The following is a 22,941-nucleotide window of genomic DNA, read 5'->3' on the forward strand; positions in this document are numbered from 1 at the left end:
ATCTGGAGCCCGGGGTTCCTATGGCTCCATTATATCCTCAACAATAGTGCAGCAACAGATGCTGTTGGTAGGAACTCAGCATATATACCACACAGAGGAATTTTCTCTGAGGCAAATCGACTTCAGTCATGAGGGATGTTGGAAAGCTCATGTTACTCATGTGTGGGAGGGGAAGAAAGGTGTCCACCACAGCTTCTACAAAATCACAGTGGCTCTCAACTGCTCTGAGTGGATCCCGTTGCCTGGGTGTCTGGGGCTCAGGGACAGAGTTAATTGTTTTTCTGTCCAGGAATGTGGATGACTTTGTAGATTGTAATCACTCAAACTGGATCGTGCTGCTCCTCAGGGGCAAAAGAGCTCTCCTTTCTGCTTGACTGTTGGCCAACTGAAATCACTTTTGTTTGGGGAACAAGGAAGGGCCAGAGCTGTGACCTATGAAACAGATCTGTGAATCTCTTGGCTTATAAACGCCAGCAGAGAGAGGCTGGGCCCATTATGACAGCTGCCTGTAAAACCTGTGACCTGACAGCGAACAAAATGTCAACTCCTCTTAACAAAGGAATCCCTAGACTGCTGCTCAAAGAGAGGAAGTTCTCAAGTAGGTATTTTGTCATGTAAGTGACATTCTTCCCTACTGAATGCAGGCTTCATCGCAGCATTTCCTACTATTGTTGCCTAGCATCTGGATTACTGCAGCTCCCCTCCAGGGGGCTGGCGATACAGATTCTCCAAAAGCTTCAAGCACGTAATTAGATTGCTCCCTCAGTAAGCAGAATTTCCCGGAGGGGAAGCACATTGCACCACTGTTCCACAACTTGCCCAAGCTGCCAGCAAGAGCCAAGAACAAAGCTGGTTCTTGAATCTACAAGGATCTGCAAATTCATTTGGCCCATAATGCATAGCAGTAAAAGTTTGGCAGGGCTCTGACACAGGAGTTGCATGCATTTAATAATGTGCTTTGGATAGCAAAGTCCAAGAAGAGCTGGGCTGCAATTTGGCAGGAAACTGAGCCAACCTAGCAGCTCGGTGTTGCCAACAGGCTGTGATCCTGCTCCCGCCTCCCCCTGCGCCCTCCTGCTCCCAGCTGGGCCTCCTGCCCCTTCCCTGGAATCGCTCCATGTGGTGCTCATCCGACCAAGCCAGGTGACCAAGAAAGCTGACTCAGCTCCTAAGCCCAGTAGACCACTCGCTTTTTTGCTGGCTTTGTTTTCTGATGAGGTTAGCAACACAAACTGACCCACTCTTAAACTAAGTGCAAGACAAATGCTGGAGTTGGTGCAAGGCAAGCATTAATGGCATGTGCCTGTGGAGGAGGAAATGCAGGAGAAAAAAAGATGAGCAGCCCCCTTTCAGCAGCAGCAAGCTGTTAAATTGCATTCAGCATCACATGAAACTCCACCCTTGGGCCTTGCTCATTGCCAACTTTTTTTTTTTTTTTGAATTGCAAAACCCCACAGTGGGTGATATCTAATCTATTTTGGGACTCAGTGTGCAGTTCAAGCAGATTTATTTTACAGGAGGTACGGATGATGGCAACCCGCTGGGCAGATAACAGCCCAAGCCGTACCTTGGAGTATGATTCCAACACAGCATAAGCTGCTCTAAATTTGGGCTACTGCTGCCTGATTCCCCTCCCTCCTCACTCACACATTTCTTCCTTTCCCGCACGTTTTGGCCTCGTGTCTTGGATGGCATTGGTGCCAGCGGAACCAGAAGACCAACCAAGCTCACGGAGCTAGAATCTAACCTGTCAGAAAGTGGTTTGTTTCCTCAGGAATCTGTTTTCTGAATTGGACCACTGCATAAGTCCATCTCATGTGAAGGAAGGGGTACAAACATTTAGCTGATGGCATAAACGGAGAGGAAGATACTTTGCCTTTTTAACAACCTTTTAGTTTTTTCATATGCATGGTAGGCATGTTTTCAAGCTTAGGCACTAGGAACAAAAGGGGAAGATTCACAAGGGACTCAGGCTGAGTATTTTATCTCTAGGCAGGTACTCAAGCACTGTAATTCATGAGCTCCATTTAGGCATCTCTCTCCCCTTGCAGGAACAGAGGGAGTTAGGCAGCGGTGCATCCTTTTCCTAGCAACAAACCCTCTGAATAAGGGAGAGCAGCATCTGTTGAAACCAGCCAGTGGGAAATGAGAAGGCAAAGAGGAGAGCTGAGATTCTTCCTCTTCCCAGATTTAGACTTCTGCATGTATGAGACCAGAACATATTTTAAGCCCTCCTTCCTTTCATTCGCTTCTAGATTTAGGAAACTAGCTCTTGCCCTGGGGAACAAATGTGTGTCTTGCTGAAACATGGCCTCCAAGGAGAAATACTTAATGGTTTGAATATCCACCCAAGGAAAAAAAGAGATCGGGGTTCTATCCAGGTCCTCCTCAGAGGGACGGCATTCAAACCTGCAGCTCCCTTCTTCTCAAAGGGGAGCTTCTTACGCTGGAGCTAGGAGGCTAAGCTGCACGAGCCTTCCCTCCTGCAGTAGAGACCACTGGACAAAAAGGCACTGAAGAATCACAAAGCCAGAAAAAGCACAAGCAATAATAGGAAGCCCAACTCTGTACCTTAATTATAGAGGTGCTCCCCTGAGAGATGGAGGTCTTGGGCACCAGTCCTTGATTCCAGCATAGATTACATTTTTTTATCCAGTGACTCCTTAAAGCAAAACGCGTAAGCAAATCCAGGGGCAGGGCCATAGGGAAGGTATTAATTCTCCTTACTCACTAATTCCTTTGATTTTTCAAAACACAAGACATTTGTACAGTTGCTAATAACACGCTGTAAATGCCCAACAGCTCCAAGCAGGACAGAGAATGAACGCTTTGTTATTCTAGGAAAATAGATGTGTATTTTTACTGTAGTCATAACAAAGGAGGCTTCAAGCATTCCTCTACATGCCAGTTGGGTTGTTTTTCTCATCACAGATATTCATCTCCCTGCAGTCTGTGATGTCTTTCTGTGTTCATATGTGAAGCATTCTGACAGTTTTTTTACAGTTAAAATTTGATATTTCAAGAAATCCATTCACAGTCTGGCTTTGAATATAGCACGTGAAGTTACTTTAGCTTCCGTATCACTTTCCATTTTATTTTCAGCAAACTTTGGTTAGCATATTCCTGTAAATGTGTGAAACTTCAAATTGGAAAGGACTTGTTTCAATTCTCCTTCTGTTAATAGAAGTTTGTCATCTCTCCAAAAGATAGAGGCAATGGGGTTTGACTGAGGGTTAGATTCCCTTCCTACAGACTGTTACTGCTGGAAAATTAGTGCACGTCAGGTGTGTTGTTATTCCACCAGGAGGTAGGATTGCCAGAGGTCAGTCTGAAATGACGGACACTGCATGGCTTCTCCAGCTAACCTACCTCTGATGTTCAGATGTTGAAACAAACCACAGCATTTTGTTTTGATAAAAACAAGCCTTGAGGTAATCGGGCACATGGGATTAACAGCAAATACTTGTATGAGGACTGCAACAGACAGACACTAAAATCATGTAAAAAAGCAAAACTAAAGTCTCTCTGCAAAAGTTTTAAGGTTTAAGCTGTAAGGGCAGAATTTATCAAAGTCTGAAACCTTTTCCTGCTTATGTCAGAACAGAATTTCTGTATTATTTACTTGCATAAATAATCTTAAAAACCTTTATTGAGTCGTCCTCTTGTTTACAAAACCCTGTAGCATTAGGCTACTATTTATAAAAGCACTATTCCCTCCTTCAAATTCTGCATTTCTTGTTTTCTTGGCACCTGTGTTCAGGCCAGGAAGAGGAGCTGGGTGAGAAGGAGGGTTGTGGACTTAGGATTTTATCTCTGCAGAGTCTGGCATGGTCCTGTCTTGTGAGGCTGCACCTTGTTACCTGGATTGTGTGTTTTGGTGAGAAAGAGGCAACTGTTTGTCTAGGAAGATGACAGAACCAAAGGCACGTGTGAATTCACAAGACAGGAGTTTTATGTGGGTCCCTAACGAGCAAGGGACACCTTTGCAAGGCATCTGATAGCCTGAGAGAAGTAGAAATCCCATACTGTAAATGTGCCAGAGGGATAGGATAGCGTTTTCACAGAGACAAAAGCAAGGTTGTTGATGAAATACCTGTGTTTCATGAAAAAGAAATTTTAAAAACTGTACTCCAAGACAGGTGGTGTGAGTTAACAGAAAGAGAAGGCCTTAAGTCCCTAAAACAACACGGGGCATGTGGCTACATGCAGAATGCAGGTGTGGAATACCCAACAGTGTGTTCCTTGCTTGGGGGTCTGGAAGAATGTGTCATGGTTGTCTTTTGGCCTGAGTTTATTTCCTGTGAAACGAAGGTGTGAAGAAGTGGGTGAGGCAAAAGGATAGGTTGGTGCACACCCAAGGCTCATCCTGACATACCAGAGACATGTGTCTGGACTTGGGACTACCGTGGAGGCACTCCTGGGTTCTGGAGTTTAGACATAAATCCATGACATTCTTTGATTTTGCTTGCAGCCGCATGTAACAGAAAGGTATAGTCAGTGCTGGCACGGAGAGTACAGTATAGTGCCATCTGCGGCACTAACATCTAATCTATACTGGTTGTGTAGGGAGTTTGAGCTGTTGGGTGAATGTGGAAGGATACTCTTCTGTGACCGTGGAGTGGTCATATCAGAAGCAACGCAGTTAGTCCATAAAACTGCCCACAATTCTATAAGCATCCTGCCTGCATCCATGCTGGATGCAATTCCAGCTTGTGGAAATGCTCCAGGAACAGTAGAACTATACTGTATTTTACAGGACAAAATGTCACGGCTGGGAAGGCAGGGTATATACAAGCACTTGGCAGAGTTATCAGCATCTAGAATAAATGTACTTGTGCAGCCCTAGCACAAATGTGTCCCCGAGTACTCTGTCCTGCAAGACTGGAATCTGCCAGGTACTGTATACTCAGGTCACAATCTACCAAAGAGCTTAAACGTGTGCTTGATTGCAAGCAACGAGTCCAAAGCTTAAAGCTAAACACAGGGAGAGGCATGCTATTGAACTGAGGGCAAGAAAGCTCAGCACTTCACAAGGTCAACCCTTGGCAAAACTGAGCCTTAATTTCTTGAAGTACCATAATTGTTCATGTGTCTTTGAGGCTTGAATTTGGGAATGAGGGTGACTGTTATTTCAAGGTGTATGACTCAGGCCGTGAGTAACCAGAACAAAATCAGAGGCAAGGGAGAATTAGAAGCACAAGGGATACTGTGGGGGAAGAAGCAGACGACTGAGTAAGAGGATTCCCTGGGGTGAACTCCTTGCCACACTACCTGCAAATGTCTATAACTCACTGCTATGGCATCCTTTTCATTGCCAACTTTATTACCAGATAATCGAAGTGTGACTTATGAAGCACCTGAGGACAAGAACTACATGCAATCCCAGCCTGCCCACCTTCCCTCCTATTGTAATGGCTGTATCTCTTACTGGGGTGGGGGCAGGGCAGGTGAGGGATTATGAAACGAATTTGGTGAGGTTAAGAGAAACAACAACATGTAAATTATTCTCCTGTCATGACACTTTTCAGAGTCTGTAAAAACATGACAGATTGTGCTGGTTGCTTTTCATATTCTGTATTCCACAGTACATTTTGCATATATGCTTTATGTGCCCCAGTTCATGCCTACAAAGCAGCTCTTAACGAAGCATTTTCCAACGCTAGAGTTGCCATAAAACATATGGAATTCTGACAAGCAGCTTGGATCTGAGCAAGATTCTGTGTCCTTACATGGCCCAAGAGACAATTCCTGGCACAAGAAGCTTAGATTAAACAGGCAAAACACCCAGGATCGTTTCAAAATGCCCTGGATATCAGCGATACATTTACTTTAATTATGTATGAACTCTTGGCAGATTATTTTCATTGACTGCCACCTATCTAGCTGTATAGGGTTTGTGTGGCAAGGTTTTGATAGCGGGGGGGGCTACAGGGGTTGCTTCTGTGAGAAGCTGCTAGAAGCTTCCCCTGTGTCCGATAGAGCCAATGCCAGCCAGCTCCAAGATGGACCTGCTGCTGGCCAAGGCCGAGCCCATCAGTGACGGTCGTAGCGCCTCTGGGATAACATATTTAAGAAGGAGGAAACGTTACTGCACAGCAGCAATTGCAGCCGGAGAGAGGAGTGAGAATGTGTGAGAGGAACAACTCTACAGACACCAAGGTCAGTGAAGAAGGAGGGGGAGGAGGCGCTCCAGGCACCAGAGCAGAGATTCCCCTGCAGCCCGTGGTGAAGACCATGGTGAGGCAGGCTGTCCCCCTGCAGCCCATGGAGGTTAACGGTGGAGCAGATATCCACCTGCAGCCCGTGGAGGACCCCATGCCAGAGCAGGTGGATGCCTGAAGGAGGCTGTGACCCCATGGGAAGTCCACACTGGAGCAGGCTCCTGGCAGGACCTGTGGACCTGTGGAGAGAGAGGAGCCCATGCTGGAGCAGGGGAAGAGTGTGAGGAGTCCTCCGCCTGAGGAGGAAGGAGCAGCAGAAACAACGTGTGACGAACTGACCACAATCCCCATTCCCCGTCCCCCTGCGCCGCTGGGGGGGAAGAGGTAGAGAATTCAGGAGTAAAGTTAAGCCTGAGAAGAAGGGAGGGGTGGGGGGAAGGTGTTTTAAGATTTGGGTTTATTTCTCATTATCCTACTCTGAATTGACTGGTAATAAATTAAATTAATTTTTTTCCCCAAGTCGAGTCTGTTTTGCCCATGACGGTAATTGCTGAGTGATCTCCCTGTCCTTATCTCGACCCACGAGCCTTTCATTATATTTTCCCTCCCCTGTCCAGCTGAGGAGGGGAGTGATAGAGCAGCTTTCATGGGCACCTGGCGTCCAGCCAGGGTCAACCCACCACACTAGCACAAGGTGGCATGATAAGACTGCATGGCTTTTAATGACTTCATGTCAATGCCATGTTGCAGTTCGAGCTAAAAAGGAGACATGACATGAGTAAACATGAACTGTAGTAAGGATTTGTCTACAGGAGGGAGGTTTGGTGTGAATGAGAGATGCGGTCTCTGATTCTGTATTGACAATGCTGCTGAATGGTTTCATCCATTTTGAAAGCAGATGAGGTCACTCTCTAAAGGCCTCTCTTGGCCACCTAAAAGCATCCACATAAGTCACTAATGAAGAATGACTGTTCAATGTGCTTTCAGTATCTATGTTTGTGGATGATCAAAACTCTGGAAATAACACTTCACCTGGCCCTACCACTAACCCTTGAACAACTCATCTACAGACATAATAAATCTGCCAGCACTTAAATGAAGAGCGGGGTTCCTTTCTGCATGGTATGTTAATGTCCAAATAAATGGCACAGTCCTGAAGTAGAGATCCATGCATGTAATTGTAAGGCCTGCTTCACACAGGATAGACAACCACTGATCGTAATAGTCTTTCCCAGGCTTAATAGCTATGAACTCTCCCCTCGTTTCACATGGAACCAGCATTGTTAGTAGTTTGTTAGATTTCAGAATCTCCTATGGGATCCTACTTGGCTGCTGAGTACAAGTCATTCTGTAATTGCTTTTGGAATAGTTTACCATACTGTTTTCTCAGCTGCCAATAAAAGCTTGCCTCACTTCTCCCAAGACTCATCTTTCACAAGGAGTTTTACCTCTACCCCTCTCCAACTGCTGGGAGAGAAACCACTTTTTTTCATTTTTGCTCTTCTAGGTTTCTAAGTAAATCTTCCTTTTTATCTTCACCCTAGAACTTAGTCCTCACAGCTAATTTAAGCCAGCTACCTCTGTTTCTGGCTGGTGTTCTGCTCTTTCTGAATCTCATGGGCAGAAGCTGATGTCAGTTGCAAGTATTTGAAAACCTGTCTGGAAGTTGCATAATTGTGAAGCAGGTGAAAATCTGAGTAGCATCTTGGATATCAGAAGATGAACTCACCCGGTTAAAAGACAGGTGACCTAGTCTAAACGGGAAGAGATGACAGCTTTATCTTTAGCAGGCAATGGGGCACAATAAAAGGATGAGGGAGGTGTGGGAAGAGATTCATCCTAAGTAAATTACAACTCCTATCAGCCTAGCTGGAATTCAGCATGTGGGAGAGCAGAGACTGCTGCTGTCATTGCTGCCCTTGGATTTTTTTGTGAGGGGAAGTAAACAACTCTAAATTTCAGCCTGGCTTCTATAGAGGCTTGTGTGGGTGTCCCAGTAGTGTTTGGTAAACAGGTTACAGCAGGAGCCGCAAGGAAAATAAGATTTTTTTTCCAAATAAACAAGTTTAACTTAATGAAGACTCAAAATTAATATGTGTTGGGGGGTTACCCCAGGAGTCTCATTATCCCTAATTGGATGTTTTATTTCATGAAGTAGTCAGCGTTAACTTTTAGCTTGGTGAGGGAAAAGATCTCATATTTAATTGCCCCCAAATTTTCCTTTATTCCTGGGAACACTTGGCAGGGTTGTGAATATCTCTAGTGGCCAAGCTGTCAAACAAGCTTTCCCTTTTCAAAGGACATTTTTTTTTCTTTTTTTTTTCTTTTTTTCTCCCCCCCCCCACTATCCAGGTCCAGTTTTGATTCTCTCTCCCACTCAACACCTCCTATTTCATAGGCAGCAGTGGTCCCAACAAGCCCTCCAGCAGACTGAAAGCCACAACTGCTTTCTGCCTGGGTGACTTCCTGTCTTGAGGGCTCTATGCCCAAATTTACACCAGCAGAAATCAATGTAACTCAGGTTTAATATAGCTCAAAGCAGAGCTAATTTTGTGCTGGAACAGTCTGGAATGGTGTACCAAACTCTGCGTTTGGCCATATGTACTAGTGTTTCACACTCCTTCCACAAAAAAATAAGCTTTGGCTCATAGTACTATCTATTTTTACCTCATCTTTAACCTATTCTAGAATTACACCGGCTAAGCAAAACCACTTTTTTTTCCTTTCTCATCTCATCGGTCTAAAATCGCTATCCAACATAAGTGAGCAGGGAAATAAAGATTTCTTTTTAAATAGCAATAAGAAATGGATGATTTATCAGAGGCATTTAAAAATATTAATGGTGTAAAGACAGCTTGACAAATAAGGGATGATTATTCTCATCTCCACAGGCCAAAGTACAGCTGTGGCATCCTTCCAAGCAGTGCTCAAGATGTTTGATTTCTATTTTAGTTGGTATTTGACAGAAAGGATTTTGTTTTTGCATTATCTAGGGGAAGTGGAAACGAGTATTTGTTCTGTCCTTTTTCCTACTTGCTCTCCTTGCTTATCCTCCTGCCTTTTTATTAGTACTGTTTGCAATGTTTTATTACACATGGTCAGACACCTGAGAGCCTTCAGGAGTTATGTATCTTCTGTAATCAATATTTTCCATTATTATTTTAACATGTGGTATATCGAACACTGACCAACTGAACACCTGATGTTTAATGTCTGGACCGTATAAACAAGAAGACAGCTGAAAAGCACTGTAGCCTGGAAAAGATACAGACTGAAACACATCTGCTTCGGGCTTCTTAGATGAGGTTCTCTGCAGCTCAACTTCCAAGTTCCAAAGTGATCCTCTAGTTCATGAAAAGCAAGGTAGGAACACCAGGAGTTAAAGAGTCATAATAGTACGTTGGAAGAAAAGGCTTTGCACCAGAGGAATCCTAGGCCTGAATTTCACTTAACTAGGAATAAGAGTAGCATCCCTTGTTCCCTCCCCTGGCCACATATTCCCTTGTGTCTAGTGACCTAGCAATGGCTAGCCCTGAAGTCAACTGCTTCAATGAGCTCATCTGACAGAAAACAAATCCACCAGAAAAACAATGGTTTTCCATTGAACTCGCTTGCTCACCTGATTCATTCTGCAGTCACACAGTCACTGGACCTCACGTAAGGGGGAGCAAGACGGAATACATGGCTGGAGAGAGATTGAGAAGATTGCACTTTTCAGCATTAGCCTATGGTCATACTAAATTAGTTGTAATATAAAACCGCACTCTGAAGGCATGGTTCCATACAATAAGGTTAGGTTTCACTCACTAACCCAGAAGGAAATGAACACCCCCTCCCAAATTAAATATTCCTCAGTCTTGTTACTGAGTTGAAGTGGCTCATGGAAGCATATGGCAAACACCAAGGAGGAGCTAAGGGAGGGTGAAAATTTGCGGTTGGGAGATGAGGAGTCAGCAACATCTCAGCTTCTCAGCATTGGTGAACTATTAGATCAGCTCAGCTGCTCATGGCTCTGTCTACAGGAATCAGTTTGCTCTGCAGATCATCACTTGAAGGCCCATTCTGGAAGAGACAAGACTCAACTGAACAGGATAAAATAAGCTATTTTTGCTTGTGTTAACAGGTTCATAATAATACATTCAGTATGCCATTGAAAAGACAACGTGAAATGAAAGAGCTCTGAAATGTCTGATAGTCTCACTGTGGACAGAAGGATACATTCATGGCCACGCAACCTAAAATGTTCTCAGACCACTGAAAAAAATCAGGAACAATGCTTAGTTATTCAGGAGGGGCATGAGCTTTAAAGAAGCAGATCTGGCTCAAAACCAACACAACTATGAAAAAAGTTTACTCAGGAGAAAGAAGGCCAAAAGTATGGAAGAACTGAGGAAAGAGGAACCAACTCTGGGGAAACAAAGGCTCTGTTGTTTTGTATGGGCAAGGGTTTCAGAAGTCTATTCAGCAAATTATCCACTGAGTCTTAAAGCAATGGGCCTATGGGGCAAGTCTGGGGCGTGAGCCCATTTCACCCAGCCTTTCCCTTTGTCCTGCAGGAGACGACCGCTCTGATATAGTCTGAATGACTTTCTGTGTCTTGGCACAGGCAGGCATTCCCTGATACCTCTGGTCTCACCCTGTCCTCCCACATAGAGGCAGGAGCACAAGTAAGTCTCTGCCTATGAACCTGCACTTCCCAGCCACTGCTGCATCCCCAGGGCAAGGAGAGGGGAAGGACTGGGCAGTAGAAAGCAGATAGATGTCCATGTTGCCTGGAAGAGGGCCAACAGTTTGAGAAGTGGGGAGAGAAGGGCGGCTGCTCCAGTGAAAGACTGGCGGTACCGGCCTGGCTGGATGGGAGAAGTACTGCTTCTTCCAAGCAGTACTTCCCTCCCAAAGGAAGGGAGGGAACAGGCTCCTGGGCACAAGGAGAGGGAAAGATCAGCCTACAGGCACCTCCTGTAACAGATATTCACTCCCTGACCTGTCAGTTTGGGTGTCCTCTTAATGCCACAAGCTTTTAGCTCTAGTGAAACTAGTAGTATGGCCCTGAAATATATCAGAAGTACTTCAGGTCTAAATAATTCAGATGTCAAAATGAATATGAGGAAGAAAATGATTTAGCGGAAGGATTGCTTTGTTTTCGAAGTTGCTATTTCTTTCTGTTTATGCACCCATACAGACACTAACAAATCAGTGAACTGGATGCACAACCAGACAGCGTCACTGATTACATCTTTCCTTGAACAAAATCAGGGAAATACAGGGGGGAAAAAAAAAAGGCAAGCAAAAGTTATTTAAAGGGCAGAACTATTTGATATTTTATGTAGTTTAAAGAGAATTCCAAAACTATCTATAATCAGAACATTGAGGGTTGTTGTATATTGTAAATTAATTTTAAATAACTCCTGTTGGCAGACTTATCTTCTTCTCAGGGTTGCCAAATCTCATTGCTTTATTACAAATCTCATAATGCTGAATGGCTTATTTAAACCACAATTCAAAGAATCACTGACTAATGAGTTTCTTGCCCCCCTTTTTTTTTTTAATAAGTGTAAATTTCTCAGGGACATACTTATTGCGGAAGGTAAAAAGATAATCAGAGTAAATACCAGAACAGTCAGGGATGTTATCATTCATCTAGTGCTTTCTCTAGTCAGGAGAGAAGAGAATCGCTGTTTCCTGGCAGGTTTTGCAGCTGCCTGCTGACAGCAGAAGGATGTGGGGTCTGAGGACTCCCTGCTCTTCTGTGGAAGTGCTTACCCCAGTTATAAACCCTGGCCCCAGATTAACTTTCACTCCGTGCTCCCTCATCTGCCCTCCACCCTGGCTTCTCTCTCAGTCTCCTCACGTTACTGAAACTTTCATGAATATAAAAAATTCCACTGGCTTCACTGTGACCCCACCCAGAGCTAGAGGCCTGTTTACGGCACCAGCCCATACACAGCAACATTTAAAAAACCAAAACCAGTATTTTTAAATTATAGCGCAACTGCTGGCAGGGTCGGGGGGCAGGATTTGCATCCATTACCTGCCCCAATCACCGTGTGCAAGCCTCTGCAATGGATGCAAAGCTGTCTTTAGCCTCCGCGGATAGATAGGTCTGCACACAAATCGGTATGTCAGGCAGGTCACTGCTAGCTCCTGTCGCTTACAGGCCAGCCAGCCCAGGTAAAAGCTCTTGGCTCTGTCTGATTTAAAGCTCGGGTTTTTGTTACATTTTCAGTATCAGACACTTAACTTTTTTCAGCCATTAGTAGAGCACCATTTCATACTCCATCTGATAAAAATCACCTAAGGGATTTTTGGACATCAGGACTCTCAAAGTTTGAGTTAAAAGACTCAAGATGTAGTTCAGTCGCAAGCCCTTTCTCTGCAGTTTGTTTTCTGTCTTTAGCATACATCTGAATCTCATTTAGACGCCCTTCCGTGGAAGTGCGGGGACTGGAAACGCATTCAAAAAAGCAACAAGCGCAGATCCTCGAGTAACGACCCAGCTCCATGAGAGGGCGTTTACAAACGCGCATCTGGCCTCGCCGAGGCAGATGTGACCTCCCTTCCCCTCACACCCACGGATCTCCGCAACGAGCACCGTTCATCTCCCCCCGCCGCCCAGCCCTTCCTTCCCCGGCCCTGCCCGGACGCTCCGCGCCTCACGAGAGCCGTTACCCCCTCAGCCCCTTCCCGCCCCCGGCGCGCGCCGCGCGGGGGGAGAGGCGGCAACCGCCCTCCCGCCTGCCGGGCGGCCCTGCGCATGCGCCCGCCCGCCGGGCGGCTGCAGCTCGCACCTCCGCCGCCGGGGGCGCTGCCGGCCGCCCGCGCGGGCCGGGCGCCGCTGCCGGGAGGGGGTTCTCGCTCGGGTCCGCGCCCGGGATCGCGATGGCGGCGGCGGCGGCGACGGGGGGAGGTGGGGAGCGGAGCAGCACCCGGGACCGGCTCCTGGCGGCGCTGGAGGATCTCGAGCTCTTGGCCAGGTATCTGCGCTCTGCCCCCGGTGCCCGGATGGGACGGCCCCAGGCGGCGGCGGGGCGCCGGCGGTGGGGTGAGGGTGCTCGGCTCTGTACGTGCGCGGAGCCTCCGACGGGGGCGGCGAGAGGAGCGGGTACCCCGGGCTTGGGCTGGGAGGGGATCGGCCTTGACCCGACCCCTCGCTGGGCTGCGGGGCGGGAGGAGGGCCCGGCCCGACCCGACCCGACCCGACCCGACCCGGGTACACCCGTTTTCGGGCTCTCCTGCCGTCCCCAGGCCGGCTCCTGCGGGAGAGGGGTTGGTGCTGCGCCGAGGGGCTTGGTGCGGTCCTGCGCTCTGCTCCACAGCTCTCACCCGAGTAGGAAAGCGTCGGCGATGCTTTATTTCCTATTTTCAGAGCAGAAGGAGAGCTTCCTTATTCTTCCACTTGCCTTTTTTTCTTGGTTGGCACCTGCATTTCCTGTGAAATGCACACACGCACACACACACACCGATTTTAGGCTTTTTATTAGTCACTAAAAATTATGCTTAAGTCAGAAATCTGTAGATGGTGTTGCAAGACTTAAGCCGTTCTGGTCATTGCCCGTGTTAGTGTTAAACTCACTCAAAGTAGGCTGCAGAGCTCATCTTTAGAGCGAGGTAAATGCTCAGATACTTAGTCCATGCTCTTCAGGCTGGACTGATAACCCTCGTCCAAGTTGTCCACCATGTTGTGGAGGCACAGCTGGCAGTGTAGTTAAACTGGTTCCTAATTATTTTCCTCTAATCGAGGAGAGCAGGAGCTTTTTCAGAGGGAATAGCCCATACTATTTATGTGGCTGGCTCACTCTGTATGATTACCACTGGTAGGACAAGGAAAATATATTGGTCAGTTGCTCTTGTTTCTGATTAGGTTTTATTTTCAGTTTTAGATTTTATTGTGACACATGGGTTGCTGGAGAGCATGTGTTTTTGAAAAAAAAAAAAGAAAAAAAGACTTGCTCTTTATCTAAACTTTTTTTTTTTTTTTTTTTTTTTTACATTTTGGGACTAATATTCTGCCATAATGAATCCAGAGCAACCCTCAGCAGCATTTAGTGAATCTTCCTGTTGATCAGCAAAGTGTTGCAGCACCATGGAGCTCGGCCTTTCACAGTCCTGATACTGGTTTGGTGATAGGGGCAAAAATTAAGCAACATGTCTAATCTGTAGCCTTTGTATAGTTTTGAATCTGCGTCTGTGCATTATCCAGCTAACACAGGACAGAATTACAACCCTCCATGACATCAGCTACCTTGATGGTGGTAGTTGACCTACTTACAGCAGATTTTATTTGCTACTACTCAGTGTTGGTCAGGTAGAATAAAGCTTTAGTGATAATGGCAAGTTTCTTTATTCTCTAATTGTTTTAAATCATTTTAGTGTTCAGGAGTGACCAAGAGACATAGACCAAGATGCTATTTAGAGCTTTACTGGTGGGGGGCTTTTTCAGACGTTTTGAAAAGTACCTGTTTTCATTTCAAGGTTCTGGCCCCACTGCTGTATTAGTCGTACATCCCACTGAGCTGCTTGCACTGGACCAAGCAAAGAATCAGTACTGTTCCAAGGACAGTGTCTTCAGATAGACAGTTACTCATGCGTAGCGTTGAACTGCCATCCATAGCCTTAGAAGCCAAATAAGTTTGCTGAATTTACAGAAAATGCCTTTTTGCATCGTGGTCTTGTTACTTAGAGAGTCCCCTCTGAGGTTCTTGATGGCTTTTCAGAATGGTGGCAAAGTAAATGGGTACCTGAAAGCGTGATCAAGAGGTTTGTTTGAGAAGCACTTCTAACCTAGCACCAGAATAATATTAGTTTTTTAGTATTTTTGTGTGTTTGATGTGCAACTGATACACCATTGTGGAAATACTTGTTATTGTAAAAGTAGTTTCACAACAAACTCTTTCTGTGTTTGAAAGCATAGACTCAATTGCTCTAAACCCAAGCGTGAAAATTGCTCTGTTGGGGAAAAAATGGAGGAAAAGTAGAGAAGTAAAATAGTGAAAACAACTTTCATGCCCTCTTGCAACAAACAAAAGAAGTAGGGTATGAATGCATTTCATTGTGCTGTTTCTTCTCTCAACTTCTGCTTATGTCTTATGTAGTTTGGCAGGAACTTAGCACGTTTCATGAGTACAAATACACATGAGCACTTCATGAGCTCAAAGAACAAAGAAGAAAACGTGCTCCAATCGTGAGACTATTCACAGAATTACTCTTAGCTGAGAAATCCCTGCCACCACTGTACTATAAAACTATAAAATACTCAAGTCTGTGAATACTTTTGTAATGATATCAGTACTCTGACAATTTTGGGATGACTTGATGTGATTTACAAATAATGCCCTAGGAAATTGCACAAACACAGAGTTTTCCTTTCAGGGAACTAATTGAAATTTTGGCAATTTCAAGAAACCAGAAGCTTCCACAACCGGGAGAGGAGAGCCAGGTAAGCTGACTTTCTAAACTGTATTTCTTTGGGTAAGCACAATCCTTTACTTCTAATTTTCTCCTTTACTCCCTTTGTCCTTGCCTGTACTCAGGCTAATGGTGATGATGAGGTTTTGGCCCCACTACAAAGGCATTCTTGGTCCTCATGTTGTTTGTTTGTTTGTTCATTTGTTATATGCTTCATAGGCTGTTTCTGCAAACAGACGAAGAAATTTTCTTTCATTTTCCATGCAAACAGAAGTACTCCCATGGATGTCAGTTGCTCTTCTTTGCAGCATGATTGAGGGTATGTTGTTACTCTAGCAAAATTAAAAGTTCTGCGAAACTCTTGTTCAATAGATCCTGGAACTGCTGATTCAGAGAGATGGAGAGTTTCAAGAGCTAATGAAGTTGGCAGTTGATCAGGGGAAAATCCATCATGAAATGCAACTTTTAGAAAAGGTAGTAGAAAAGAGGGATAATGATATTCAGCAGCTGCAGAAACAACTAAAAGAAGCAGAGCACATACTGGTAAGTTCATAATGATGTGTTTGCTTTTGAGCATCTGCTTGTGAAAAAGGTGGTTCTGGAGAAAGTGGTGTTGTGTTAGTTTGAGAAGATTTAAATATTTAAAACTTCATAAGAGCTTAGTGGCTTGGGGTTTTTTTTTTCAGTAGTCAAATACTGTTTAGTTATCATGGTATTCAGTTTTGTTTTATAATGCTAATTTTCTTCCAAACCTACTTTATTTCTGTATATTTTGAAAACGTTCACCGCATAGTTTCTCTCTTAAAATGCAATTAAATGCAAGGGTTTATTCACAGAGCCGACTTTATGTAGAAGTTTACAAATTAAAGATGCATTGAAAGTTTGGTTTAGTTTGTTTGTTGTTTTTTTACAACTAGGCAACAGCTGTTTATCAAGCAAAGGAAAAGCTGAAATCAATTGAAAAGGCAAGAAAAGGTGAGTATCCATGATTGTACACACTATGTATATGTAGTTGTAAAGAAAGTTGCTAGTGAGCTCAACTTAGGGTTATTTTATTTTTTTTAATTCTACCATCACAGATTTTGGATGCTTTATGTGTAAACAAATTTGCATTTCATTATGAACCTATAACCATTTCCTCAGAATAAAGGCAGGAATGAATTATTTTTTGTGGCAAACATATCTTTAATATTAAACTTAAATTCAAGTGTCTCAACACTCTTTTTGGACTGATAATAATATATCTGATTACCTAAGTGTCTCACCAAATTGCCTGAGTACGTCTACTGAGGAAAGGGAGAGAATGGGTGCCTGTGCATTGTATTTGAAAGACTGACTAGCTGGTGATACTGGTTTCTATTTGTAGCAATTCCTGCCACTCTGTGGCACTTACCAAGCTAAACTGACTTTTTTTTTTTGTGGGAGGCATTTTCTTGGTTTTTTTTTTTTTTACAGTGTCTTTTAGCATTTTGTTGTACCTCTTTCATCTAAAAAATCAAGGAATTTCATAAAGTTTCTATTACTGTAATACAAGCACATATTTAGAAGGGCTGCTACATGTATGCCCTACAATTACTAAACAAACAAAAAAAATTCTTTACTACAGAAAATTCCATAATAAAGCAGGTGCTGAAGTTCTCTTACAAATTGTGCTTGTCAAGTACACTGCTTAAGAGATTGGTTTGTGTTTTTCACAAGGTTGAAGAACTGTTGGCATTGAAGGTGTACTGAACTCGTGGCTGTAAAATCAGTTCACTGCGAAGCTTGTCCTTGCATTGTCTAAGAATCCTCTAAGCAGTCATTGCATTTGAAGCGTGCTCTTAATGTTTGACAAAATTACGTTCCCAGTCTTTTAGATATTAGTGTCCAATATTCTGAAATAACTGAATGATGCAATCTCTTGACAATATAGTAACTTTTCTTCCATTCTTCTAGGTGCCATTTCCTCTGAAGAAATAATTAAATATGCCCACAGGATCAGTGCTAGCAATGCTGTTTGTGCCCCTCTGACATGGGTACCGGGTAACTATCATGTTTATGACAATAGATTTTTTTTATAATAAAGCACGGTCAGTATCTGGTCTTACAATGTTTTTATACAGTGAAAAACACTGGTGTTTATTGGAGTACCATTGTTTTCAGCTGTTATATCTAATATTTTCAACAAAAATGGGTATGCAAAGTCCTGTAGACTTTACGTACGTCTTCAAAAGGCTATGAAACTGCATGCTTCCATTAACTGACTGGCCTCCCCTGCTCTCCTTTGTTTGCTTTTTCCCCTGAATGTTGGCCCCAATTATAAGTCAGAACCAAGTATGTTAAAGGCTTTTCCATGTGCTTGGCTGTGTTCCCTCCTGCCCCTTATAATACTCTTTTCAGAGCATGTTAGTAATCAGTGGAGTCAGAAGCAGAGCTTTCATTATGTCAGGTTTCAATTTTGGGAACTATCCTCCTTGTCCAAAATGAGAATATGTTTTTTCCAATTCCTGTCCTTGCTGTTTAGCTGTGAAGTAGCAGGGAGAGCAAAGATATCTTCTAAACATGTTTTTTTGTTTTGTTTTTTTTTTTAATGTGCTTTTTCTGTCAAGTTTGAATGAACAAAGAAAGTCTAAGTGAAAGACACAGACTTGGATTTTAACAAAACAGGTGTGATGCTCATTGCTGATCCAAGCAGAGTATGGGGTTTTTTTGGTCAGGAAACTAGGCACTGAAGAAAAAGTTAATGTCTGCAAGACAGTTGTTAAATATTTAAAAACATTCCTTTGCTTTTTCCTTAAAGGGGACCCACGTAGGCCATATCCTACAGATCTGGAAATGAGGAGTGGTCTCTTGGGTCAGATGAACAATCCGTCCACCAATGGAGTTAATGGACACTTACCAGGGGATGCGCTTGCAGCAGGCAGACTGCCAGGTAAGAGAAACTCAGTTTTGTTTTGCTTTTCTTTATTCTTTGTACAGTCATAGCAATTATACATTTCCCTTAGCAAAGGCAAATCAGAGTTAAAATAATTAAAATTATGGCTAACATTGTTCCCTAGCTGTGAAGATCTAGTAAATAAAGTTAACAATTAGAAATTGCATAATTTTATTTTATTTCATGCTAAATCATACTGCAGACACTACAACTAAGTCAACGTAAACAAAACTCAGTTACCCTTCATTTTGCTTATTTGAAATTGCTGTAAATTAAGTGATATCAAACCATATTAGAAAGAAGCATTTTCAAAGCAAACTTTTCTTAGCAGTGATGACAAAGTATGGAATTGTGAAAGCTGTATTTGGAAGAAAAGAGGTTTATTGTCATCCCCTACCTTCCTTTAAGTCTATGCTCTATATAGCAAGACTGTTTGCTTAGAAGTTCTGGATTGAAATGACATTGCAAAGGACAGCTGGTGAGGTAGTACCTTGAGTGTAGGAATCGATCGAGCTTTAATCCTTTAATTGCTTAGTGAAGTGGGCATTTCCATGACTTTAGTGGGATTCATTCATTTGTGCTAAAATAGAATTTAGCAGTGAATTACAGTAACTGAATCAAGAATTCAGTGGTTCTGTACCTGTGCAGCATTAATCTACCATGGCTAGACTAAATTGTGGCAAAATTCTTAGTTTGGATTCACAGGAGGTCTGTAACAGTTCTTACCTGTCTGTTAAGCCACTTGCAGGTGTTATGGAAAGCTTGTTTTCAAAAATTATACTGAATATATTAAAAAAACCTGTATTATGACTCCATTGGAGAAATAGTAAACTTGGATTAGACAGATGATAGGAAACACAAAATCCAAGTCACTTTGTCACCTCTTAGGAAGTGACTTGAAGTTCTGCATCATCTCACTTTCTAAACCTCTGGCCTTGGCTAAAATGGGTCAGTGAGCTGAATAGGAGTGGGACCCTGACATCTGTCCATAGCAACCCACCAGGGAAATGCTGAGGATGGGCCCGTGTATCTTTTCTGTTCTTTTGAAATATGGTCAGAGGAGATGTTAAGGTTGTGTCTTCCTCATGGAGTTTGAGCATTTATTTGCATAAGTTTTGGTAGAGCCCATTCTGGCTAGCTCCTCTGCCTTAGGGGATGCAGACTTGCTCCTTTTTACTTTTGAGTGCTCTCTCTGTAAGAACTGAAAGCCCATTCTTTAGGACTTTTCCTTGAGAAGCTGGAAAATGTGGGATTTAAACTCCTCAATTAAAGTTGTTAATTGAATCTGGGTCTCCTATTGTCGTGGTTTAACCCCAGCCGGCAACTAAGCACCACACAGTTGCTCGCTCACTCCCCCCGGGTTGGGATGGGGCAGAGAATCAGAAGAGTAAAAGTGAGAAAACTCAACTCGGTTGAGATAAAGACAGTTCAATAGGTAAAGCAAAAGCCACGCATGCAAGCAAAGCAAAACAAGGAAATCATTCACTACTTCCCGTCAGCAGGCAGGTGTTCAGCCATCTCCAGGAAAGCAGGGCTCCATCATGTGTAATGGTTACTTGGGAAGAGAAATGCCATTGCTCCGAACATCCCCAGCTGTCCCAGCTGTGTCCCCTCCCAACATCTTGTGCACCCCCAGCCTACTCGCTGGTGGGGCGGTGTGAGAAGCCGAAAAGGCCTTGACTCTGTGTAAGCACTGCTCAGCAATAATGAAAACATCCCTGTGTTATCAACACTGTTTTCAGCACAAATCCAAAACATAGCCTCATACTAGCTATTATGAAGAAAATTAACTCTATCCCAGCCAAAACCGGCACACCTATGTCAGGGGAAATCCTCTAATTACTAGACTGTCAGGTAAGAGGGAAACATCAAAACTTCATTTAAAAGAAAGTAGAGGCTGCCCTGGCATTTTGTGTAGGGATCCTGAATCTGTTGGTGTGTGGAGGCATGGCCTGCGAACGCTAATTATGGGATCTAGTCCTTTTAGAGGCTTCTGCAGAGAGATGTCCAGTTACTGAGTCTGCAAGCCAGCCACTGGGCTGCTTGGTAGCCTCAAAACTTTGAGGCTGCTTAGCACACACATTCAACTTGGTTTAATAGTGGACTGGTTCCAGCATTGAAGCATGGCCACAGGATGTGAAACACTGGCTTACATTCTCAGCTGGTTCAAATAAAGTTGGTTAACTTAACCACAGCTGGGATGAGACCACCTGGTACTATTGTTGGTCTTTCTAAAGTGGACACAGAACTAGCATAAAGGCTGCATTACGTCCTTGCATCTGCTGGTGGGTCGGATTTGTACAGCTAAGTAATGCATCTGGTATTAGGGGGCTGTGGCTGTAGTTCATATATGGAATCTCAGGTGTCTGCAGACTTAAAGATCAGAAGCTACTATGTGTGTGGGGTCTGTGTGCTTCTGAGTTAGGCAGCGCCTGAGTGAGAGTCAGTCTACCATATAAGACCCCCTGCTTAGACAGTGCCCTCTCTTTCTGTACTCTAAGTCCCACATGGGTGGGCTTTTGTTCACTTCTGACTCTGCCTAATTATTTTTAATTCTTGCTGTAAGCGGGAGATAGCTGGTTTCTTCTGTGGGATAGACTTAGCTACAGTGCCTGGTAATAAGTGGAGAAGAACCGAAGCACAGCAGTAGGAACATAAATTAAAAGGAAGGGACTAGAAATGGCATATAGATGTGTGCTGCAGCTTTGAAGTGGGAGCCATTTTGGGGGCAAGGAAGGGAGAAACTAGGAAATGTTGGGGGGGCAGGGTAGATTGGTAGAGAGTACAGTGTGGATGGCTTTGGAAGTAGGAGGAGAAAAGAAACAGTGAGAACTGAGAGAAGTCAGTGGCAACTGAGGCTGGTCTGGCTGGGGCACAGTGGGGCATTCCCACCTCTCAAGTATCTCTCTGTGGCCCTGGTTTTGTAGTAGGACACTCTTCTTTGCACTTGATGCACCATATTTGCTGTTGGAAAAACGATAACCAAGGTGTTTCAGCGAAATTTGGATAAAACATTTTACTCTGAATTTCTATGGTCTACCTTAAGTATTTTTGATCTAATGTTTTCATCTATTTTTGCATACTGACAGAGGTGACCATTTTCATTACTGCCAGTGGTTGTGAATGTTAAGTCAGTTCAAACTGTGCTTTGAAGATGAAAAGCTCTGTATATACTGTTTTGGAGTGATGAGAGATCAAGAGCCACCTACAAAAATGGGCCTCTCTGGCAGAGTAGACTTGTACAGTGATAGAATGGCTCCATCATGAGATGTTTTCCAGCTGTTACTGGAGGGTTTCATCTGTCCAAAATTCAGGAAGGATTTTAAGATTTGTTTTAATTTTAAACTGGATGATTTAAACTTAATTCTGGTTGAGCTGTCTTGTTGAATTTGTCGATATACAAAGCTGATAGTTTGATTGATTATGCCCCTTTTTTCCAGATGTGCTTGCTCCTCAGTATCCTTGGCAGTCAAGTGATATGTCAATGAATATGCTACCTCCTAATCATAGTAATGACTTCCTGTTGGAGCCTCCAGGACACAATAAAGAGAATGAAGATGATGTAGAAGTTATGTCAACAGACTCCTCAAGCAGCAGCAGTGACTCAGACTAGGTACAGGAGGGACAGTATCCCTAGTAGACCTTTCCTGTGGAGAAGGTAGGTTGGATGCTGTTCGTCACAAACTGCAATACCCTTTTGTTACGCTGGCAGCCCTGTGTAGGGAGAAGATAACAGCTGGCTCAGAAATAGGGTGACGTTTAAAACCATGGACTTCAGAATTTTTTTTTTTCCATTAAACGTTCAAGTAGAATGACTGGGAGCTTTCTGCTGGAAGAGAGATGTCAAGTTTCCAGTGATTATGTAAATGTGTGAATGTGTATGTTTGCAAGAGATGCGCGTGTGTGTATATATATATTTACTATACATTAGATGACAAAAGTTCCTGGGAAAAAAGGTGTAAGGGGAATCCCCTTCTATGTTTGTTAGTAACTTTACTCTTTTGATGATAGCCTTTTCTATGGCACAGAAATGAGACATGAAATTTGTAATTTTAATATCTTTTTTGGTACTGCCTAAATCCATGTTCTTGATCATCTTGTGTGTGCCGAGAACAAAAATATGGCAATAAGGTGGAATAAAAAAAAGTTTGTAATTATTGTAATATATAATGAATGATTTGTCATAAATAAACTCAGCTTTGATGTAACTTTACATTTCATTTTGCAGACTTAAATCCTAGATGAGTTATTGTGTAACTTCAATACTCAGCACATTTTATCCCAGTATGTGGTTGAATTCTGATTGAGTTTCAGAAGTTTGTACCCCATTTTCCCCTTTGCAAAATGCCAAGTCTGTATAAGAAACAGCTGAGGAGTCAGGAACTGAAAGTCTGTGCTTTTCAGCTGAGCTTTATCAGGTACACACATAACTGGGCAGACCCTGAGGCAGTGATGTAGAGT

At 43.5% G+C, this 22,941-nt stretch overlaps 1 protein-coding gene across 1 annotated transcript; it reads left to right on the forward strand.

Moving 5' to 3' along the window:
• Positions 1 to 13,040: 13,040 nt before the first annotated feature.
• Positions 13,041 to 22,726, forward strand: MED4 (mediator complex subunit 4). The gene is made up of 7 exons (XM_050915166.1): positions 13,041 to 13,135; positions 15,531 to 15,597; positions 15,939 to 16,109; positions 16,484 to 16,541; positions 17,502 to 17,588; positions 18,346 to 18,477; positions 21,921 to 22,726. The coding sequence occupies exons 1-7, from the start codon at positions 13,041 to 13,043 to the stop codon at positions 22,091 to 22,093; spliced, it is 783 nt and encodes a 260-aa protein (XP_050771123.1). The 3' UTR covers positions 22,094 to 22,726.
• The last annotated feature ends 215 nt before the right edge of the window (positions 22,727 to 22,941 follow it).

This window comes from Gymnogyps californianus, chromosome 1 (assembly GCF_018139145.2).
Source record: "Gymnogyps californianus isolate 813 chromosome 1, ASM1813914v2, whole genome shotgun sequence".
Lineage (NCBI taxonomy): Eukaryota > Metazoa > Chordata > Aves > Accipitriformes > Cathartidae > Gymnogyps > Gymnogyps californianus.

Coding starts and splice junctions, on each gene's coding strand:
- MED4 (XM_050915166.1), top strand. CDS start 13,041: ATGGCGGCGGCGGCGGCGACGGGGGGAGGTGGGGAGCGGAGCAGCACC. Junction 16,110..16,483: donor AAGAAGCAGAGCACATACTG/GTAAGTTCATAA, acceptor TTTTACAACTAG/GCAACAGCTGTTTATCAAGC. Junction 16,542..17,501: donor AATTGAAAAGGCAAGAAAAG/GTGAGTATCCAT, acceptor CCATTCTTCTAG/GTGCCATTTCCTCTGAAGAA.